At 58.0% G+C, this 20,566-nt stretch overlaps 2 protein-coding genes across 5 annotated transcripts; both read right to left on the bottom strand.

The window, feature by feature from the left end:
* Position 1: 1 nt before the first annotated feature.
* Positions 2–8,999, bottom strand: DENND1C (DENN domain containing 1C). 4 transcript variants are annotated; one of them, XM_029915922.1, is made up of 23 exons: positions 8,895–8,999; positions 7,776–7,840; positions 7,652–7,695; positions 7,468–7,517; positions 7,119–7,238; positions 6,958–7,027; positions 6,710–6,784; positions 6,549–6,614; positions 6,400–6,453; positions 6,178–6,288; positions 5,364–5,464; positions 5,218–5,263; positions 5,002–5,103; positions 4,789–4,914; positions 3,538–3,642; positions 2,651–2,741; positions 2,522–2,562; positions 2,235–2,306; positions 1,561–1,605; positions 1,381–1,488; positions 1,122–1,189; positions 790–997; positions 2–672 (listed from the first exon to the last, which is right to left on the bottom strand). In XM_029915922.1, the coding sequence occupies exons 1-23, from the start codon at positions 8,909–8,911 to the stop codon at positions 58–60; spliced, it is 2,400 nt and encodes a 799-aa protein (XP_029771782.1). In that variant the 5' UTR covers positions 8,912–8,999; the 3' UTR covers positions 2–57. The 4 variants fall into 4 exon arrangements, with proteins under 4 accessions (XP_029771782.1, XP_029771783.1, XP_029771784.1 ...); XM_029915923.1 differs by lacking the exon at positions 7,468–7,517 and having other exon boundaries at positions 7,117–7,238; XM_029915924.1 differs by lacking the exon at positions 7,119–7,238.
* A 5,962-nt stretch (positions 9,000–14,961) lies between these two features.
* On the bottom strand, positions 14,962–20,098 carry TUBB4A (tubulin beta 4A class IVa). Its single transcript, XM_029916654.1, has 4 exons — positions 19,930–20,098; positions 19,288–19,396; positions 19,067–19,177; positions 14,962–16,482 (listed from the first exon to the last, which is right to left on the bottom strand). Exons 1-4 carry the CDS (start codon positions 19,984–19,986, stop codon positions 15,425–15,427), a joined length of 1,335 nt encoding a protein of 444 aa, XP_029772514.1. The 5' UTR covers positions 19,987–20,098; the 3' UTR covers positions 14,962–15,424.
* Between the last annotated feature and the right edge of the window lie 468 nt (positions 20,099–20,566).

A 20,566-nucleotide genomic window follows, 5' to 3' on the forward strand; every position in this document is an offset into this window, starting at 1 on the left:
GTTTCGGACTCTTGTGGCTTTATTGAAGGCCCGGGGTCTCCTCTGGGACCCTGATCCTTAACCTTCAAAACACTTTTTAAGCTCAGCGACTCTGGGCCGGCTCCTAGCCTGGGACTCCTGCCAGTCATTGTCAGGTGCAGCAGGGGCTCCTGGCCCCTCGGGGAGCTGGGAGCGAGCATGCTTTGCTGGCAAGACCTCCGGTGGCTCGGATCTGGGGTTCTCTGGGGAACCAGGATCTGAGGAAGAATCAAGGGGCTCAAGGGGTTGGGATGTCCAGGTAATATCCAAGTTGGGTTTGGTGGGGACCAGAAGTTGGGGGCTTTCTGGAGGGCTGGACTGGGTGGGTGCCATGGAGAGCTGGGAGCAGGGGCTCTCCTGGGCTCTGGGTTCTTCAGCTGCCTTGTGAGGAGGGGAGAGATGTAGGATTAGATGATGGGACGCAGGGTCCCCCCGGCTGCTGGGCTGTGCAGAAGCTGGTGGGGACAGCGATGGAAGAATGATTTCGTGGCTGGCCTCCAGGGCTGGCTGGGACATAGGGTCCTTTGAGGAGGTTGTGGCATCCGAAGGCTGGAGGGTTTGCAGAGATGGAAGGTCAGCAGGCAGGGACAGGGGCTGAGGCTCTGGTGCTTTCTCATTTTCTGGTTGCCATCTTGGTCTTCCTGCTATGTCAGGCTGGGTGGGGGGGGGGTATGGGGAGATGGGCAAGTTGCTGACCTTTAGATGCCGGAGATGGCTGGCAAATCTGGCGGACTTCTGGGGGAGGGGGTTGGATGGGGGAGGGGCTCTCACCAAGCTGAAGCAGCTGTCTGTGTCCTCTCTGTGACAGCAGTCCAAGCTCTGGCTGGGCCGCAGGCTGCCCGTCCTGCTGGCTCCCATGCTCAGACTGTCCAGAATCTCGCTCAGCAAATCCAGTTCTTCTCCAGACCCCAGGAAGCTGCTGTCCAGAGCCTCCTCTGCCCACGGGTCTGGGGCATCCTCAGGGCTCAGAGCAGGTGTCCTGGGTGAGGAGGGGCAGCCCCAGATGTCTGCCCAAGACCCCCCAGTCCTAATTGGACTGCGCTGGAGGGTTCTTGAGTTTAGGGACGTGGCCCCCTGCCCCCTCCCCAGCCTTTGAGCCTTACCCTTCCCCCAGGGACTCAGAAGGTCTCTCTTCCAGTCGCCGTCTCCTGCTGGGGCGAAGGGGCCGGTTCTGCGAAGGACAGATTTGGAAGGTAGGGCCTCAGGAACAACAGGTTTCTGGAGGAGGGTGCGTGTTAAGTGGGCCCCGAACATCGGGGCAGGTGAGCACGTGAGCAAGATGTCTGGATGCAGACAGAATGGGAGAAGGACTAGATTGTAAAGCCAGGTGTGAGCGTCACAGGGTGCAGGGGAGACACTTGCCTTTCCAAAGTGCTGGGTGATAGGCAGGCGCTGTTGCAGGCAGTCTGAGCGGCTGGTGAGGGACAGGGTTCTCAGGGAGCCCCCCCTTTTCAGGCCAGAGTCCCCATCCTAGGAAGAGGGTGGGTGAGCCAGGTGGATGAGCCCATCTCCACTGCCCCAGCCATTGGCCACTGGCCTTACCTTGTACATCAGAAGGCTCTGCACACCCTTCAAGCCGCTCTTGGCCTACGGAGGAGTCAAAACGAGAATTCGACCCCACAGTGCTTTGACCCTGGGCATTTGAGGGCTCGGCTCCCCACCCCGGGATCACTGTCTTGCTATCTTCACCTTTGTGCCACACAGATACAGCCGTACCTCTCCACACACCACCTAAGAAGTCAATACAAACTCACCCCTTGCCTCATAGAAAAGAATTCCTAGAGGACATAAGCACTGAATGAAACGGGGAGTGGCAGAAACAACACTGTAAATGGTGTCGGTATTCAAAAGCCAAGCAACGAATAAGACCCAAGGGACGATTTGGAGTGGCAGAATTTGGCCACAGGAAACTTCTGGGCTCGGGAGAAAAAGAAACACAAGGGCAGCGGCTGTGGACTGTAGTGGCTGAGGACAGAAGACGTTCTTCGCCAATGAATCTTCGTTGTCAATTTTAAATGGGGAAGAAATGATCCTGGCAAAAATGAGTGGATAAATGGAAAATAAAAGCCGGAGGACTTGTTTAACTGCTGGCTTGGTTCTGGTAGAAATGTTTGCACTTTAAGTGGGAAGTTAACATGTTCTGTCCCCACCAGGGGTCGATGTGTGTCTTGTCCCCTTCATAACCCCGGCAGGTGGCCTGTCTTGTGTAGCCTCACCGAGCGGTACATGTTTTTGACGGCTGGTTGGGTCTTGGCTTTGACCGAATGCAGGAAAGCACCGCCACCTTTCTGGGGAGACAGAATGACAAGGGAGAGAGACTTGGGCCTCTGGGGTTACCCCAGCCTCCCCCTCCTCACCCCAGCTGTGTGAGGCTGGACAAGCCCTTCTCCCTAGCCAAGTCTCGATTTCTTCCGTCTATAAATGAGCATAATGATGATCCTCCCTGGGGACTGTTATGGGGTTAATCCAATAATAAACACTAAGTAAGAGTGCAGTGTTATACCTTTAGGTTGTCTGCCCAGAGCTGGTAGGAGCGAAGAGCGCCTGCAGTGAGGAGAGGGGTGGTCAGGGTTGGCGGTCTCAGGCAGGGGTGCTGGTGGGGCGGGGACTCCGGGCTAGACGCAGGGCTCACCTGCGGAGGCCCCGTTGGAAGTAATCTCCTGCTCAAAGAGATCAGAGAAGCCCTCTCCTGTGTTCAGCTTCTCCAGTCGGCCTTCGATGAACTGGGGGTGGGAGGAGGGTCAGAAAGGGCTGCCTCCAACACTTAGAGTTCGAGGACTCAGGATTCTGCTGGCCCTGCATGTGTAGAAGCCATCCCTGGCCCCTCCAGGGACTCGCCCCCAGGACCCAGGCAGGACCCTGGAGGCGTCTCAGGAAGCCGAGAGGAACCCTTTCCCAGCCGAAGACCAAGTCAGGACCGGTCAGGGCCTAGACCCCGCCCCTCCCTAGGGATCCGGAAGTCGGACTCTGACACTCCTGACACGCCTCCCCCTAAGTCGACCCCACCTTCAGGGACCTGAAAACCCATCCCTACACTGATGGACCTTGGAATCCCGCCCACCTTTCCAGAGCCCAGAAATCCGCCCCCACTTCTCCTCCACACCCGCAGAAGCCAGTAGTCCCCGCCCACCTCCTCCCCGGCAAGTGGATTGCGCCCTCAGGACACGCCTCCTTCAGAGTCCGGCACGTACACCCACCCCCGACCTCGGATGCTCCATCCTCAGGGACCCAGGAGTTTAATCCCACCCCAATCTCCCCAGGAACCTGGGAGTAGATCTCATCTCTCAGGAGCCCAGGAGTCAGGGGCTCCTATCTTTAGTGACACAGTTCAGTCACGCCTTTCCCACCCGGGGATCCTAAAGGGTGGGACCCCCCCACCCCCCGGACCGACTCTGGTCTCGCCGGTGGAACCCAGGCATCCGCCTCTCCGGCTCCGGCTCGTTCCCAGGGACCCGGGATTGTCCGCCCCAACCCCTGCCTAGCCCCGCCCCCTGCCCCGCCCTCCGGTTTCTGGCGCACCTGTTTGAACAGCTGCAGGTGCACAGCCCGCCGATGAAAGGCCTGCAGGGGCGCCCCGGGTTTCTGGGCCAAGAAGGCTTCTTCATTGAAGGTCACAGGCTGGCCCTAGAAAAAGACCCGTGACCAGACCTTCCCGTGGCTCTCCTGGACCCCAGCTGTCTCCCTTATTGGCTCATATATCTATGTAGCAAGGTTGAACGCCTGTTGGGTGTCTGACCTCGCACAGGGTCTCGTGGGCCACAGGGAGGTGGGAGCCTTTGAGGAGAAGGAGGGCGGGACTTGACTCAGGTGCTCACAGGTGACTTCTGGCCACCAAGGGGGCGGACAGACTGCAGGGGGAGAGGGTGGGAGCCCCGTGAGAGAGGACTCAAGGGAGATGAAAGCCCTAATCCGGGGCGCCTGGGTGGCTCAGTGGGTTGAGCGCCCGACTTCGGCTCAGGTCATGATCTCACGGTTCGTGGGTTTGAGCCCCGCGTCGGGCTCTGTGCTGACCGCTAGCTCAGAGCCTGGAGCCTGCTTCAGATTCTGTGTCTCCCCCTCTCTCTGACCCTCCCCTGTTCACGGTCTCTCTCTCTCTCTCTCTCTCTCTCTCTCTCTCTCTCTCTCTCAAAAACAAATAAATAACTGTTAAAAAATAATTTACAAAAGAAAGAAAGCCCTAATCCAGGCGAGCAGTAATGGCAGCCAGAGCAGGGTGGAGAGAGAGGAGGGGAGGAACGGGCAGATTTGGGATGTGTTGTAAAGACGGAGCCAGCAGGAAATGTCAGATGCTCACGTGATAGACCCCTTCCCCTCAAGTTTTTAGAATAGTTGTGAAAACAGGGGGTGGGGACGTTTGCGAGTCAGCAGATCCTGAAGTCCTGGTTTCAACACTCACCTGATGAGAGGCTTCTCCAAGCCTTGGTTTCCTCGTGGGTAAAATGGGCCCATAATGGTATCTATTTCACCATACCGTTGTGAGCATTAAGTGATATAATAGTAACAGTCAAACCCAGCATTTAGTGAGGGCTCACGATGTGCTAGGCACTATGCAAACATTTTGCATATGTGCGTTCACTGACTCACATGACCCTTTTGTGCGGGGACTAGTGGGATCCCATTTTACAGACGAGCAAACGGAAGCACAGATTAAACGCTCCATAAAAGTTAGATATAATAATAATAATAATAATAATAATAAACATTATTATTATTATTATTAATCCTTCAGGGACCCATGAGGCCTCTTCCTGGTCCTCCCTGCCAGCTCACCGGGCTGCAGACTAGTGCATCGCGGTACCCCCCGAAGAGCAGGGCTTGGGCTTTGAGGAAGAGACGGGACACCCCTTCCCCGGGCGCCAGGGCAACCTTCCTTAGCCGCAGCCTCAGCAGGGACACCTGGAGGACAAGGGGACAGCTGTGAGCCGGAGGGTGAGGGGCTTCCGCCTCCACCACACGGGGGAGCATAGAAGGGGAAACACTGACCACGTCTGGGGGCAACGCTTGCACGTCGTCAAAAGGCGTCTCCAAGGTATTGGAGTCCACGTTCATCATCACGACTTCCTCCAGGGCTTTCTCCCGAACTCTCTGCATTGGGGAGTGAGGGTGGGGACGGCCGCTCAGAGCCCGGGGATCTCGGGACGGGGGGGGGGGGCGGGGGGGCAGTTATTTGGGGATGCAGCAAGATCCGCTCTCACTCACCTCGGCGAGACTGGAGTGCACTCCGATGAGGTAGGGCATGGGCGCACTGCAGATGACAGAGACCGAGGGGACAGGGTCATCCAGGCGCCGCCCCCGCGTCCCCAGGACCCCAGGCCTCTGCCCCAAGCCCGGTCCCCGCCCCTCACCAGCAGTAGTCCAGCAGATGCGGCGGCAGCGTGGGGATCAGCACGTGCTCCCAGTGCATGGGGTACAGGAGGGCGCAGGACGCGTGGACGCACGACGTCAGCTGAGGATGGGGAAGGGGCGTGGGGTCAGGGCCTGGACCCCCAGGTTCAAGGAACCTCTTCGGAACGGTGGTCTCCCGGCTCCATTTCCCACGTCCCCAGTCTCCTGTCCCTGCCTCCCCCTCCCCGCCTCTTGCCTACCCACTACTGGGTGAGAGGTGTAAAGTCAAATCCCTTTAGGAATCCTGTGACGACCAAGAATTCGGCAAATTACAGGGCTTGGAGCAGGTGGAGCCCAGACGCGGCAGGTCTCAGGCGCTCCCTTTAGGGGGCGGGGCTAATAGGCACCCCTCCAGGACCTCTTTCCACAAGGGTAGAACAGCCCACGAACCCCGCCCACAAAGGCGGGGCTAGAAATCAGCCTCCTTAGGCCGCCTCTAGGGGAGGAGCCAGCATTTTTCACCTCCCCCCTCCCCCACCCGTGTCCTCCTCTCCAGATTGCAAGCTCCGGAGGGGCGGAGCCAGCCGGCTTCGGGGCCCATAGTGGGTGGGGTCTGGACTAAGAGCCCCCCCCAAGAGAGGGCGCTATAGCTGAGCCCACCCCGATTCTCCCCGTAAGGTCAGAACCACGATTCAACGCCACCCTGTGGCTCAAAGGGGCAGAGCCAGGCCTTGGCCTCAGGTCTCGCCCAGTGGAATTAGGGCTAGGAATCCGCCCTGTGGTCGCCGCCCCAGGGGCGAAGCCCCACCCCCGGCCCGGCTGGCCCCGCCTCACGGTGCTCAGCTTGCTGGCGGTGAGTAGGACCCTCCTCTCCGCCAGGAGCGCGGCGAACAGCCCCACGATGTTCTCGTCTGTCACCGCCACCACCAGCTCCGTTAGGTTCCTCTGAGGATCAGAGAGAAGCGCTGGGCACGAGGGACCACAAGACCTGACAGCCCCCTCCGGGCTTCGGGACCTCTCCCCGCCCCCAGAACTCCCTCCTAGGTGTCCACTCACGTTCTCAGGAATGGATGGCAGGCGGCCAGAGTCAGGGGCTACGAAGCAAGAGAGCTGGAGGCGGGGTGGGGGGAGTGGGGGGGCACCGATCAGTCAGAGGTTGGCTTTGCCTGGGTGCCCAAGACAACAGGGTCCCCAGTTCTGCTCACCGGCCCGCTGTTCCCAGGGGCGGGGGGCGGGATGCTTTGTGCACTGGAGACTGTCACTCCGCTGCCCTGGGAGAGAGGTGTTGGTGTGTGGTCCTCGGGCCTGGGGTACAAGCCTCCCCATCCACCTAAGGTCGGAGGCCCAGGCGTTGGGAGCTACTCACCAGCTCCACTGAGGCCTGGGGCCCAGGCAGGGGCTGCTGCAGCAGATTTCGAAGAAGTTCCTCGACCTCAGAGACCTGGGTAGGGGTGGCGTGTCTGAGCCAGAACTCAGGTTGCGGATTGACTGCGGTTAGGGGGTCTGGGAATAGCTGAGGGGCTTAGGTCAGGCCTGGGGATTCTGAACCTGGTGGGGAGCTTGGAGGGGTAGGGGCTGGGACTCTCACGAGAGCAAGAGGGGGGCTGCTCTCACCTGGTCCTGGGCCAGGAGGTCGCCCACTGTGTTCAACAGTTTGTAGAACACCTCAAACCAAGGCAGATGGCTGTGGAGAGGGGGCGGGCGTTCCATGAAGGACCCCCAGGCCGAGGCCCTTCCCGCCCCCACCTCCACCCCCGGTGCCGCGACTCTCACACCTGAGGATGCACAGGCAGCTGTGGGCACCAGCCCGTAGGTGGCAGAAACCAAATCTGCGGGTGCCGCTCAGGTCGGTGAGGGCGAAAGTGAAATGTTGTACAGCTGGGCTGGAGGGCTCCCTGGAGGTGGAGGGCTCTCAGAGACCCAAGGGTCCTAGCTTCCTGATCCACGCCCCCCACCCCAACACTAGCAACATTCCTACTACTGTGTCCACCAGTCTGGGGCCCTGGGTGTATAGATCCTTAGTTGTCAGGGTCTCTGAGTCCCTCAGTCCCTGGGTGTTTGAATCCTGGGGGTCCCTGAGAGGTGTGAGTCCTTGGGTTCTTGCGTGTCTGCTTCCTTCCATACCTTTCCACGTCAAAAGGGAAGCAGAATTTAGGCACCATCTGCATAGCTTCCTGGGGATGGGGAGAAGGACACGCTGCCTGACCACTCAGGTTGGGCCCCACCCCTGGCCAAGAGACTCTCCCCACCCCACCCCCCGGGGGGGACTGGCCCTGGGCCCAGGGGAGCCGAGAGCCAGACTGCATACCTGGTCCCTGAAGTCTGGGGGGAACTGCCGCAGGATGGGGGGATCTGCGGGAGAGCGGGCTTCTAAGTCGGGGCCCCAGACCCGTCCTCCATGTCCCCGCCCCCACCCGGTGCCCCCAACTCACCCTCTTGCAGGGAGGTGGGGCGGGCTGCTTCGAAGAACCAATCAAACACGGCTGGCGAACCCCCTCTGTGGGACAGGAATGGGCTTTAGTGGGTCCACGGGCTTCCTTCTGTGTCTGTGGCTGTGTCTGCAACTCTGTACGTGTGTGATCCCTGTTTGTGGCCACGGGCAGGCTGTGTGGTGCTGTGCGAACAATAGCATTGTGTGCATGACCGAGAAGTGTGGGGCAGAGAGTGTGACTGTGTGTGTGTGCATGACTTGTGTGAGCACGCGGGGCTGTGTGTGTTTGTGATTCTACCCTGTGTTTGCGTGGAAGGGTAAGACTGCCCAGTGTTGGCGTCCCGTCTATGAGACTGTCCAGCACGAGTGTGTGTGACCAAGCCAGCGTGAGGCTGAATACCACCCATAACTTCTTGCCTGGCTGTGAGTGTCGCTGGGTAAATGTGTGAGCACCTGTGGTCCGGAGAGCAAGAAACCCCGCCTGTGAGTTTCTGGCTGAGACTCGGGGTGCCCCAGAGGCTGACTGCACATTCATCCCCGAGGGAGGAGGGCAGCATGCCCTGGTCCCCCTGTGAGCTCTGGACTCTCTACTGTCCTTCCTTGTCCCCTCCCCGAGCCTGCAGAGGATGCTGGGTCTTGGGTTCAGAGAGAAGGACAGGGAGACCAGAAGGGAGACAGGACAGGGATGGGGACCGACTGTAGACACACACAGTCCCCGACACGGGGGCCCTCAGCACTTCGCTCCTGTGCTGATGTGCAGCCAGGCACACGGACCCACACAGTCTCCCCTCACCCCCACCCCCCACCTCCCCAATGACCCCTGGAAGCCATGTTCCTCGTCACTCTGATACACGCAGAGATGCCTGCTCAGAGTTGCAAACTTAGTTACCCAGAGCCGGAAGGAGAAAGAAAGAGAGGGAAGAGGGGCTGAGATGGCCCAAGTGTGCCCGAGAGTCAAGTTCACATTACAGGCCGGCTGAGAGACAGGCCCCAGTCCCAGCCACCTGCCCCTGTGGCTCACAACCCCTCCCGGGCCTGCCCCAGCCCAGCTCCCCGAGGCCCCAGCCCAGGCCTGCTCTGAGAATCTGGTCCAGAGAGTGGGGGAGGGTATAGCTCTTACTCCGCTCTGGATCCCATGGTCCCTGCAGGGCCGCCGGGGCCCTTGCCCCAGGGGTCCTGGGGGCCTGTGCTTACGCAAGGCTGGGCCCTGAGCCGGCTCAGCTTCCTGTGTGGCCGGGAGAGGAAGTTTAACGGGTGACGGGTGACGTCCCAGGAGGGAGGCCCCTGCCCCCACCCACTGCGAGAGACCCAGGCATCCTGTCTCTTAACCCTCCCAGGGATGGGTGGGCATGGGCAGTGGGCTTGGAGGCCAGACCCCCAGCGCGGCCCCGCCAGGCCAGGGCACCCCTGATCCCAGACATCATATCCAGAGAGCCCTTCTCTCTCTGGCAGTCACGGATTCACAATTTGCCTGAAATGCTTCCTCTTCGCTCAACTCTTCTTTCCTTTGGTCTTTCTGCACCTGCCATTCCCAACAGGACCACCAGAGGGAGCCAGGCTGGAGAGCGGACCTAGGGGAGCCCGGGGGGTGGAGAGACAGAACATAGGTACGGGCAGCACACTGCGCACAGAGCCAGGAAGTGACTGACACAGACAAACAGGCCAGGACAGTCCCAGGCAGCAGACAGTGGGCACACTGATGGGTACAGAGGGACAGCACGCGTACAGAGCAGTGACTGCTGAGCCAGGTGACAGAGGCAGAGGTAACACACAGGGACAGCCAGCAGACGGTTCCAGACTGAGACCACAGATCCCAGCTGTCGATACAGACAGGGCAACAGAGAGATAGACCCGGACACGAGACAGAGCCGCACGGAGCGCAGACACGGGTGGAGCAGTAGCAGAGGGACAGATGGGGTCAGGACCCAGCCGCAAGGCAGAGTCGTAGCCAGATGCAGTCTGGAGTCACACACACACACACACACACACACACACACACACATCCAGACACACTCAAAGGAACTGTGGACTCAGAGAGAGAGAGAGAGAGAGAGAGAGAGAGAGAGAGAATGCAGCTGGGCGGATGTCATGTTCAAACACAAGGAAGCATAGGTACTCATGGTCACACGCATACACCTCAAACCCCACGGACAGACCCAGGGAGGCAAAATATGGGGGAGTCTGCCAGACTTCTTGGCCCCCTGAAAGATATTGGGGAGGTCTGCATGGACATAGCTGTGCATTTGTAAGAATCCACGTGCCTGGCATGTCTTGGGGTATCTGGAGGTGAAGGTGGGTGTGTCTGTGGATTTTGTGTCTAGTCCATCAGCCTGTGCAAAGATGTAGGTACTAGAGGGGGTGGGAATCCTTACTCTGTGCCTGTCTCTTATGACCATAGGTGCAAGGTATTTCCATGCCAAGGAGTGGGTGGTGAGCAGGTGCCCGAGCATGTGAACACACGGACACCCCCCCCCCTCTAAAGTCTCCAGCCAAGGCACAGATGGAGATGAGGCTAAGCAGAGAGATTTGTGTCCCTTTGCTCTCCAGGGAGGCTGGGGATGGGTGGTGCAGAGTACTTGGTCTTCCCTCTCTCTCTTGCACACTCTTACACATTGCTAGAGACTGAATGGTGGTGTCCTCCCAAAGTTACATATCAAATCCTAGCCCCGCCAAGGTGATGGTGTTAGGAGGTGGGATCAATGGGAGATGATTCGGCCATGGGGATAGGACCCTCATGAGTGGGGTAAGTGACCTTATGAGACCCAGGAAGCCCCCTTGTCCCTTCTACCACGTGAGGACACAGTGAAGTCTCCATGAGCCAGGGAGGGGGTCCTCAACTGGACGCGGAATCTGCCGGCGCCTTGATGTTGAACTTCCAGTCTTGAGAACTGCCGGAAGTAAATGTGTACTGTTTATAAACCACCCCGTTTACGGCATTCTCTCATAGAAGCCCTCGTGGACTAAGGCCTGGAGGCTGCAAAGGCTTCCGGAATCCCTCTTCACTTCTGAAATCCACTCGGTTCGGAACACATACCCAATGGCACCCCCCCCAATGGAGGTGGGGCTAAAGGAGGAGTTAATGTCCCTGATGTGTGATCTCAAAGTGCAATTCTCTCTCTGCAGCTCGGTTTCTGCATCTGTAACATAGTGGGTCTGGTGTCTGTCTCATGATTCTGCGAAGGCTTAAGGAGAGAATTCGCATAAAATGTTTCTCATGGGGTCTGAATCATGCCTTTGATACGTTCTGTCTGCTCTTGTGGGAGGAAGGTCAGCTGAGTGTTTAAGACAATGGTTTTGGAGTCAGAGAGACCTGAGTCTTAGGCAAGTCATTTGACCTCTCTGTATTAGTTATCTATTGCTGTGTAACAAATCACCCTAAAGCTAATGGCACAAAAGAACACACATTTGTCGTCTGACGGTTTCTGTGGGGGCCAGGACTCTGGGCGCAGCTCAGCTGGATCCTCTACTGCAGGATCTCACAGCCGTCGCAAGGGGTCCCCTGGGCTGTGGTCTCATCTGAAGGACCGGCCGGCAAACGGTCGGTGTGGAAGCTCACTTTGGGGCCGTTGGCAGGACTCAGTTCACCGTGGATTGTGGGGCTGAGGGTCTCAGGTCCTCGCTGGCTGCTGGCTGGAGGCTGCCCTCGGTTCTTTGCCACATGGACCTTCCCAACATGCTGCTTCCTTCGCCACAGCAGGCTGAGAAGACCACAGAGCTCATCAAGGTGGAAGTCAGTCTTTTGTAACCAAATCTTGGAAGTGACATCCCATCATCTTCGACATATCAAAGATGATATGTCAAGAAGCCATCAACAAGTCCAGCCCACACTCAGTGGGAGGGGTCCACCCAAGGGCATGGGTAGGTGAGATGGGCCTCACTGGGGGCAGTCTGAGATCCACCTTCTCTATTCTCTGTGCCTTCATTTTCCCACGCTAAAATGAGGAAATCACAGGGCGCCTGGTGACTCAATCGGTTAGGCATCTGACTTCGGCTCAGGTCGTGATCTCACGGTTCGTGGATTCAAGCCCCACCTCGGGGTCTGTGCTGACAGCTCAGAGCCTGAAGCCTGCTTTGGATTCTGTGTCTCCCTCTCTTTCTGCCCCTCCCTTGCTCATGCTCTCTCTCTCAAAAATAAACATTAAAATTTAAAAAAAAAAATTAATTAAAATGAGGAAATCAGAACACCTACAGTGGAGTTGCTCATGTATTCAACAAAGAATTCCTGAGGGTCTATGTTGCATCAGGCTCTTCTAGGCATGTGATGACCAAGGTAGACAAGATTCCTGGCCTCACGAAGCTTACATTCAGTAGGGAGGGAAGAGGACAAAAGAAACAAGTGTATAAACAGACCAAAAAATTTGAGTTAACAATAGGCATTAGGAGTAAAATTAAACGAGACAGCTGATGGAGAGGGACTGGGTGCTAATTTTAGATTTGCCGGGGGAGGCTGCCTGAGAAGTGACATTTGAACTGAAGCCTAGAGACCAAGTAGCAGAGTAGCAGGCACAAAGGCCCTGAGGTCGAATCGAGCTGGATTTGATTGACCACAAAAAGAAGGTCACTGCAGTTTCAACTTAATGGGTGAGGGGGAGGGTGACAGAGATGTAGTCAGCAGGAGGTGGAGACCAGGGTGAGAGTCTGAGTTTCAGTCTGAGTGTGAGGAGAGTTGTGGGAAGGTTCTGAACAGGGGAGGGACAGGCTCTTATTTGCATGTAAAGGCTCCTCTCTGGCTGCTGTGGGAGGAGGACCCACTTTAAGGGGACAAGAGTGGCAGCAGGGGGCTCAGGGGGGCAACTGAGGGGGTTGTCAGGATGCGCAATAATGGTGGCTTAGTCAGGGTATAGCCAAGTGGAGAGGAGGGGTCAAATTTGGGATGCCTTTTGGAGACAGACACAGCCCGACTCAGCAAAAGAGAAGAGCGTGTTGGGCGTAGGAAGCAAGGAATCAAGCCTGATTCAGATTTGGGATTCAAGCAACTGGATGATGCCGTTGATCAGAGAAGGGGGTGTTTTGGGAGTAGAATAGGGAGTTCTCTTGTGGCCACGTTAGGTTTGAGAGGATGAGAACAGTCAAGGTCACTGCCTAGTCAGTCCATCATCTTTCTGCCCCCCACTCTGTGCTGTGCTTGCTGAGATGCGGGCTGCGGGGGGCTGGTATCCAGGCCGTCTTCCCTACACTGCTTCCTCAAGGCTGCCGTGGGACCCGGCTAGTTAGGGGGCTGGACCCCCAGTCCGGCCGGCACAGGTGGCCTAGCATAGAGCGTGGTGGACATAGCTGATAGGCTCCCAGCCTCTCTTGCCCTTCCTTCTCTCCTCCTGGTTTGCCTCCCTCAGTATTGCAGAAGCTGGAAAATTAAAACAACAATAAACCAAAACATCTCTGAGGCTTCTTTGCAGCTCAGGTTATGGAAGCAGATGGTTCTACCAACCAGAAATGCTCACAAGAGATTTGCAAGACAGAAGTGAAAGCAGAACTCTGTGTGTTTGTACCTATTTCCAGCTTTGTGCGTGTTGGGAGGTGTGCTTGGATTCAGTCATTCTGGTGGCCCTGACGTTCCCACCCGGCAGAGGAAGCAGTTCCCTGGTGGCTCAGCTCCATCGTGTCCAGGGCTACTCAGAGTATGGTCTCACAGGCAGTAGAATCATTACCATCACCTGCTTCTTGAAAATGCAAGGTTGGGGTCGGGGGGAGGGGGTTGGGGCGCCTGGGTGGCTTAGTTGGTTAGGCACTCTTGATTTCAGTTCTGGTCATGATCTCACGGTTCATGAGTTCAAACCCCACAGCGGGCTCTGAGCGGACAGTGCGAAGCCTGCTTGGGATTCTCTCTCCCATTCTCTCTGCCCCTCCTGTGATCTCTCTCTTTCTCGAAATAAGTAAAACAAACTAAAAAAAATGTTTTTAAAACATGCAAGATCTGAGTCACCTGGCTGGCTCAATTGGTGCAGGGTGCAACTCTTGGTTGTGGGTTTGAGCCTCATGTTGGGTGCAGAGATTATTTAAAAACAAAATCTTAAATAATGCAAAGTCTCGGGCCCTACTCCCCCAAACCTACTAAACCAGGAACTCTAGGGTGGGACCCAGGAAGCTGTGCTCTGGCCAAGTTTTCCTGGTGATTCTTTTCTTTTTTTTTTTTTTACTTTTATTATTTTTAAAAATTTATTTATTTGTTCTGAAAGTGAGTGTGAGTGTGAAAGCAGGGAAGGGGCAAAGAGAGAGGGAGAGAGAGTATCCCAAGCAGGCTCTGTGCTGAAGTGGGAACCTGGAGTGGGGCTTGAACTCATGACCCATGAGATTATGACTGAAACTGAAATCAAGAATTGGACCCTGAACTGAGCTGCCTTCATTATTTTTTTAACTGTAAGCTTTATACCCAACTTGGGGCTCGAACTGACAAGCCTGAGCCCAAGGGTCATATGCTCTACTGACTGAGCCAGCCGGGCACCCCATCCTGGTGATTCTTCGGCACACTAACATTTGAGAAATACTGGCCTATGATCCACTCTCTCAGTCCCTCTAACAATGCCGGCAGCCCCTAAATCCTTGTATTAAATCCCTTTCTGCTTAATATGCCTATGGTGGTCCTTGTCCTGAGCTCTGGCTGATAAAAGGGAATCAGAGTTCTAGACTTAACATGTCTAAAACCCCAAGCTCACTGCTTGATGGCCATGGGACGTTGGGCAAAAGACTGTGTGTGGCAAATTGCAAATTCCAAAGATGGTGACAGAGATATCTCCCATCCACACGCCCTTCTGGAATGTTTCTTCTCTACCCTCAAGAGGTGGAGTCTACATTCTACTCCCTTGAACCTCGGTAGGCCGTCATGACCCCATCAATCAGGAGTTCAGAGGACATATGTGACTTCTGCAGTGGGGTCAGAAAAATCAATGGGTTCTGCCTTGCTCTCCTGGCTCATGGGGAGCCCGCCGCCATGCTTTGAGGATGCCCAAGCTCACTATGGAGGGATACTGATGCCCTCCATCCACCCACCCCATTTGAACAAATGGAGGCTCAGAGACTGCAAGTGTCTTACTCAACACCACGGAGTTAGTGATGTAGCCTGCTCTGCCCCTTGTGAGATCTCTGCCACAATCCCCAGGTCAGATGTCCCTTCAGCACCCAGGTCCATCCCATACGGCTCCCTTGCTGACCCTCCGAGGGGAGATGATAAAATGCACCGCGTGGACACCTGGCAGGTCACCAGTTTATTTATTGCCGGGGAAGCAGAAGGGAGGAGGCCGGGGAGGCTTGAGGGCGCAGCGCCTTTGCTCACATGCTCCAGGGCTTCTTTCTCCTGCAGCAGCAGCCCACCCCCCCTCCCGGAAAACCAAGGTTGGCAAGAGCTGAGGGGAGGGCGAGGGGTGGGGGCTGGCAGCTAGAGATGAGGGAGTCCGAGGGGACAGGTGAGGGGAGGCTTGGCAGGAGGGATCGAGAGGAAATTGGGGGCCCAGTGGGGTTCGTGGGGGAGGTCTAAGGTGAAGGAGAGGTCGGGGTCAAGGAAGGCTCCCGGAGTTCAAGGGTGGGGCTCACGAGGGGGGTGCGTGCGTCTGCGTTAGACGAGCTGGGGGGCGGGCGTCGGATGCACCTGGGGCCCGCGGGTCAAAGGTCAGCCGGGAAGCACGAGGTTCCGGGTTGCGGAGGTGGGGGCGGCGCCTAGGCCACCTCCTCCTCCGCCTCCTCCTCGAACTCGCCCTCTTCGGCCGTGGCGTCCTGGTACTGCTGGTACTCGGACACCAGGTCGTTCATGTTGCTCTCGGCCTCGGTGAACTCCATCTCGTCCATGCCCTCGCCCGTGTACCAGTGCAAGAAGGCCTTGCGCCGGAACATGGCCGTGAACTGCTCCGAGATGCGCTTGAACAGCTCCTGGATGGCCGTGCTGTTGCCGATGAAGGTGGCGGCCATCTTGAGGCCGCGCGGCGGGATGTCGCACACGGCCGTCTTCACGTTGTTGGGGATCCACTCGACGAAGTAGCTGCTGTTCTTGCTCTGCACGCTCAGCATCTGCTCGTCCACCTCCTTCATGGACATGCGGCCGCGGAAGACGGCGGCCACCGTCAGGTAGCGGCCGTGGCGCGGGTCGCACGCGGCCATCATGTTCTTGGCGTCGAACATCTGCTGCGTGAGCTCGGGCACCGTGAGCGCGCGGTACTGCTGGCTGCCCCGGCTGGTGAGCGGCGCGAAGCCGGGCATGAAGAAGTGCAGGCGCGGGAAGGGCACCATGTTCACGGCCAGCTTGCGCAGGTCGGCGTTCAGCTGGCCCGGGAAGCGCAGGCAGGTGGTGACGCCGCTCATGGTGGCCGACACCAGGTGGTTGAGGTCGCCGTAGGTGGGCGTGGTCAGCTTGAGCGTGCGGAAGCAGATGTCGTACAGCGCCTCGTTGTCGATGCAGTACGTCTCGTCCGTGTTCTCCACCAGCTGGTGCACCGACAGGGTGGCGTTGTAGGGCTCCACCACCGTGTCCGACACCTTGGGCGAGGGCACCACGCTGAAGGTGTTCATGATGCGGTCCGGGAACTCCTCGCGGATCTTGCTGATGAGCAGCGTGCCCATGCCCGAGCCCGTGCCGCCGCCCAGCGAGTGGGTCAGCTGGAAGCCCTGCAGGCAGTCGCAGCTCTCGGCCTCCTTCCGGACCACGTCCAGCACGGCGTCCACCAGCTCGGCGCCCTCCGTGTAGTGGCCCTTGGCCCAGTTGTTGCCGGCTCCCGACTGGCCTGCAGCGGGAAGGGGGTTGGGGCACGCAGGCGTTACGAGAGGGCGCCCCCTCGCCCCCCAACCCGGGCCTCCCTAGGAGTCCCGGATGGGCCATGAGATTGTTTTGTCAGTGTTACTGTGGATCGTTCTGTCTGCTCCCACCCTTGCGGATCCTGGGGAAGCCCAAATCTGTTCATGCCCCACTTTGGCCCAGAGCCCTCCTGCTTTAGCTCAAAAAAGCAGCTCCAGGGGCGCCTGGGTGGCGTCCGACCTCGGCTCAGGTCATGATCTCAGGGTTCGTGGGTTCAAGCCCGGCGTGGGGCTCTGTGCTGGCAGCTCAGAGCCTGGAGCCTGTTTCAGATTCTGTGTCTCCCTCTCTCTCTGACCTTCTCCTGCTCACGCTGCCTCTCTCTGTCTCTCAAAAATAAATAAATTTAAAAAAATGGAAAAAAAAGCAGCTCCATCTTTGAGTAAAAGCCCAAGCCCCGCCCCCTCCTCCCCCAGGGCCCTGCGTGACTTCCTCTCCCTGCTCTCACCTCCTCTCCTCTTTTCTGGCTCACTCTTCTCCAGTCACAGGGTCCTCCTTGCTCTTCCAACACACCAGGCCCAGCCCTGCCCCAGGGCCTTTGCACATGTGTTCCCTCTGCCAGAAATGGCCTTCCCGCAGATACCCGCGTGGCTCTCCCACCTCCTTCAGGGCTTTGCCACGCTCACTGAGGCTTTCCTCTCATTTCTTATTATTCTTCCTTTTTTCCTTTTCCTGAGGCACTGACAAACTTATGTTGTCTTATTACTCATGTTTATTGTCTGTCAGCTCACAGGGAAATGTGACTTCCAGGAGGACAAGGATTAGTATTAGAGTGTGGGCTGGTATTTTTGTGAAAAGGTAACATTTCTTCTCATCCCCTTCTTTGACTCCACCCTGGTCTGACCTCATCAACCCTGTCCTGGACTGGTTCCCACTCTCCTCTCCACGCTCTACAGAAGAGTCTGTTCTCCTGCCAGCAGCCAGAGGGCGTCTGTGAGCACTTGAGTCATGTCCCACACCCACAACCCTCCAGGGCTCCCACTTACTTCCCTCAGGGTACAAGCCCAAGTCTTCCCTGCAGCCCACAGGGCCCTGAATAACCCACCTCCGCCCTGTCACCTGCCTGCATAAATCTCCTCCCTCTCTCCCCGTCGCTCACTCTGCTCTAGCCACAGGGGCCTCCTTGCAGTTCCTCCAGCACACCAGGCCTGGTGCTGCCCCAGGACCTTTGCATCTGCTGTTCATTCTGCCTGGGATGTCCTTACCCCCAGGTACTCACATAGCTGACTCTTCCTTCAGGTCTTCATGCTGTGTCACCTCCTCAGAGAGAAACAGGATTGCCAGGCAGTCTCCTGACTCCACACTTTTACCACTGCTTTCCCAACCCTGCCTCCCAGAACCCTTCAAATCTTTTGGTTCCAATGGAGCCACCCATAGCTGTCCTGGACTCCCTCACATCCTTTGACCAACATTATTTAGTCCTTCCACAGCCGTATCCTGGGGACGTATTGCATTCCATACCCACACAGGAACATCATTATTTTGCTGAATCATCACACAGATCAGAGAGGGGAAGTCACCTGTCCAAGGTCACACAGCTTGTCCTGTCAATGCATAGACTTCAGATTCTACAAACCACTTTGCTCTATGGAAGACAGGTTCCCTGGGGTGCTGGGGGAGAGGGCAGAGCCTGGGGTCTGAGGCCAGGTGGTGTGTGCAGCTAGCCTGACCCAGGAGGCACCAGGAAAGGTGTCACTGAAGGCTGTTCACAGAGCATGCGCGCCCCGTGAATCTGGGTGCCACAAATGAGCCTGCTGTCTTCACATATGCTGTTCCCTCGGTCTTGCACACCTTTCTTCCCTTCAATGCCTCTTGGTCAGTCTGGGTCCTACTCATATTTTAGGCTGCAGGTGTTAACGGTGATCTTGGTAATGAAAAGTACACATGCTTAAGTACTTTTTCCTTTCTGCTAGTATCGTTCTAAGAGCTTTCTGCATATTAACGGCTTTAAGCCTTACGATCGTGATGAGTAGGTCTTTTTCTTATAATCCCTGCTTTAAAGATGTGGAGACTGAGGCACAGAGAGATTAAGGAGCCCGTCTGCAGTCACCCAGCCGACTCTCAAACAGTGGCTGAGTTGTACCGATCTATCTTCTCTGTCATGCATCTCTCTCCACTGGGATGTCGGCTCCGATAGGGTAGAGAGTCTTGTCTGCTTTGTTTTTCTGGGGTAACAGCAGGGCCCGGTGTGCGGTAGGTGCTCAAGAAGTTATTTGTTGAATGCATGAAATGGCAGAACTGGCATTTTTCACCCAGTCTGGCTCCAGTCCACACTGTTAAATTAGAATGCCACCTCCTCCGGGAAGCCTTCCCTCCATCCTCCTCCATATCAGATGCCCGTCCTGGGCTCTCACAGTGCCCTATGTGTCCTCCATCACAACCCTGACTGCCTTGTTCGGTTCCCTCATGGGGCTGTGGGGCCCTGTGATCACCAGAGTCTCCCATGCTAAATGGAGAATTTCTACCAAGCATTTGGAAGTCAAAGGAACAAGGGGCTTCCTGAGCCTGGAACTCACCAAAAACAAAGTTGTCGGGGCGAAAGATCTGGCCGAAGGGGCCAGAGCGGACAGAATCCATGGTGCCCGGCTCCAGGTCCACCAGCACGGCTCTGGGAACATAATTTCCTCCTGCAGGGAAGCAGATGGAGGGCAGTTGGGGGTACGGGAATGCCAGGAACCAGCATCCTGGCCCCTCCCAGCCTCCCTACCCCCACTCCAGCAGGTGCCCCGAGCCCTACCTGTGGCCTCATTGTAGTACACGTTGATTCTCTCCAGCTGCAGATCACTGTCTCCATGATATGTGCCAGTGGGGTCGATGCCGTGTTCATCACTGATCACCTCCCAGAACTAGAGAGATGGTGGTGGTCAGGGCAGAAGGAGGGGAGGCAGGTGGCCAGGCCTGTCCCTACCTCTCTAGGCCCATGACCTCCAACCGCCTTCCTAGCTGCCACCTGTCCCCCAGCAAGGTGAATGGGGGATCTAGAGGCAGGGTGGGGAGGCCCGCATGAGGCAGCAAGAAGGGAGGGGTGGGGGCGGGGGTGGCGCCGAGTCACCCCCTCAGCCTCCCTTGCCTGCCGGTGTCAGCTTGCCTGGGCTGCAGCGTGCGGGGAGGGGCAGGGTCTCTTTGTGCGCGTGGAGAGGACAGTGGGCCAGCTGTGAAGCCAGCTGTGGCCAGCGGACAGAAGGCTGGGCCCCACCCCCATAGGCCTCTTTGTTCCCAGGCTGGCTCTGCCCCCTTCCCCCCTCCCCGGCCCGTCCCCCGGGTGCCGGCCTCCTGGGGACCTCATCCCTCCGAAAGGCCCCCGGTGGGGAAGCTCTGCGGAGCTCGCGGACCTGCTCCGCTCCTGTCGGCCGCCTCCCGGGCCCCGACCCCCGCGCACCTTGGCCCCGATCTGGTTGCCGCACTGGCCGGCCTGCAGGTGCACGATTTCCCGCATGGCGGTGGTGCTGGTGGCGGACGCGGCGGCGGCGGCGCTGATGCTGGGAGCTGCGGCAGCGGGACGGGAGGTGGACGCTGCGGCGGCGGCGGCGGCGACGCAAGGTCCCTGCACCCCCGGGGCGCCTCTATATGAGCGGGCGGGGCCCGCGTCACGGCCGGTCACCCGCCCGCCCCGCCCCCTGGTCCCGCCCCGGGACGGAGGGTGAGGGAGTGGAGGGATCTCCCTCCCCAGCTGCTGGGAGACCTTCGGGGGCGCAGGCTGGGGCGCGCCGGGACTCCAGGCGCCCCCGCTGGGGGCCGTGGGGTGAAGCCCCTCGAGGGCCACCGTCACATCCCCTCCCCCGCCCGCTCCACCGCGCTCCCAGCCGGGCCTGGCGACCCGGGGTCTTGCGGAGATGGGGCGGGGGAGGGGAGAGCGCCGAGTCTATGAGCTGCGGCTAGATCGGGTCTCTCCCCGCTCCCGTCTTCCCTTCCGCCCCCCGCCCCGGGGCGGCCCTGCCTCAGTTTCCCAGCCGTAGCCTGCCTCCTCATTCCACGTAGGCCTCCTTTGCCAGAACCCTTCCGATAACCGAGGGGGC

This window comes from Suricata suricatta, chromosome 12 (genome assembly GCF_006229205.1).
Source record: "Suricata suricatta isolate VVHF042 chromosome 12, meerkat_22Aug2017_6uvM2_HiC, whole genome shotgun sequence".
NCBI classification, from domain to species: Eukaryota; Metazoa; Chordata; class Mammalia; order Carnivora; family Herpestidae; genus Suricata; species Suricata suricatta.

Coding starts and splice junctions, on each gene's coding strand:
- DENND1C (XM_029915922.1), bottom strand. Junction 5,264..5,363: donor CATCTGCTGGACTACTGCTG/GTGAGGGGCGGG, acceptor TGTCATCTGCAG/TGCGCCCATGCCCTACCTCA. Junction 1,606..2,234: donor TCAAAAACATGTACCGCTCG/GTGAGGCTACAC, acceptor ACTCCTCCGTAG/GCCAAGAGCGGCTTGAAGGG.
- TUBB4A (XM_029916654.1), bottom strand. CDS start 19,986: ATGCGGGAAATCGTGCACCTGCAGGCCGGCCAGTGCGGCAACCAGATC. Junction 19,178..19,287: donor GTACTACAATGAGGCCACAG/GTAGGGCTCGGG, acceptor GCTTCCCTGCAG/GAGGAAATTATGTTCCCAGA. Junction 16,483..19,066: donor CCCCGACAACTTTGTTTTTG/GTGAGTTCCAGG, acceptor TTCCCGCTGCAG/GCCAGTCGGGAGCCGGCAAC.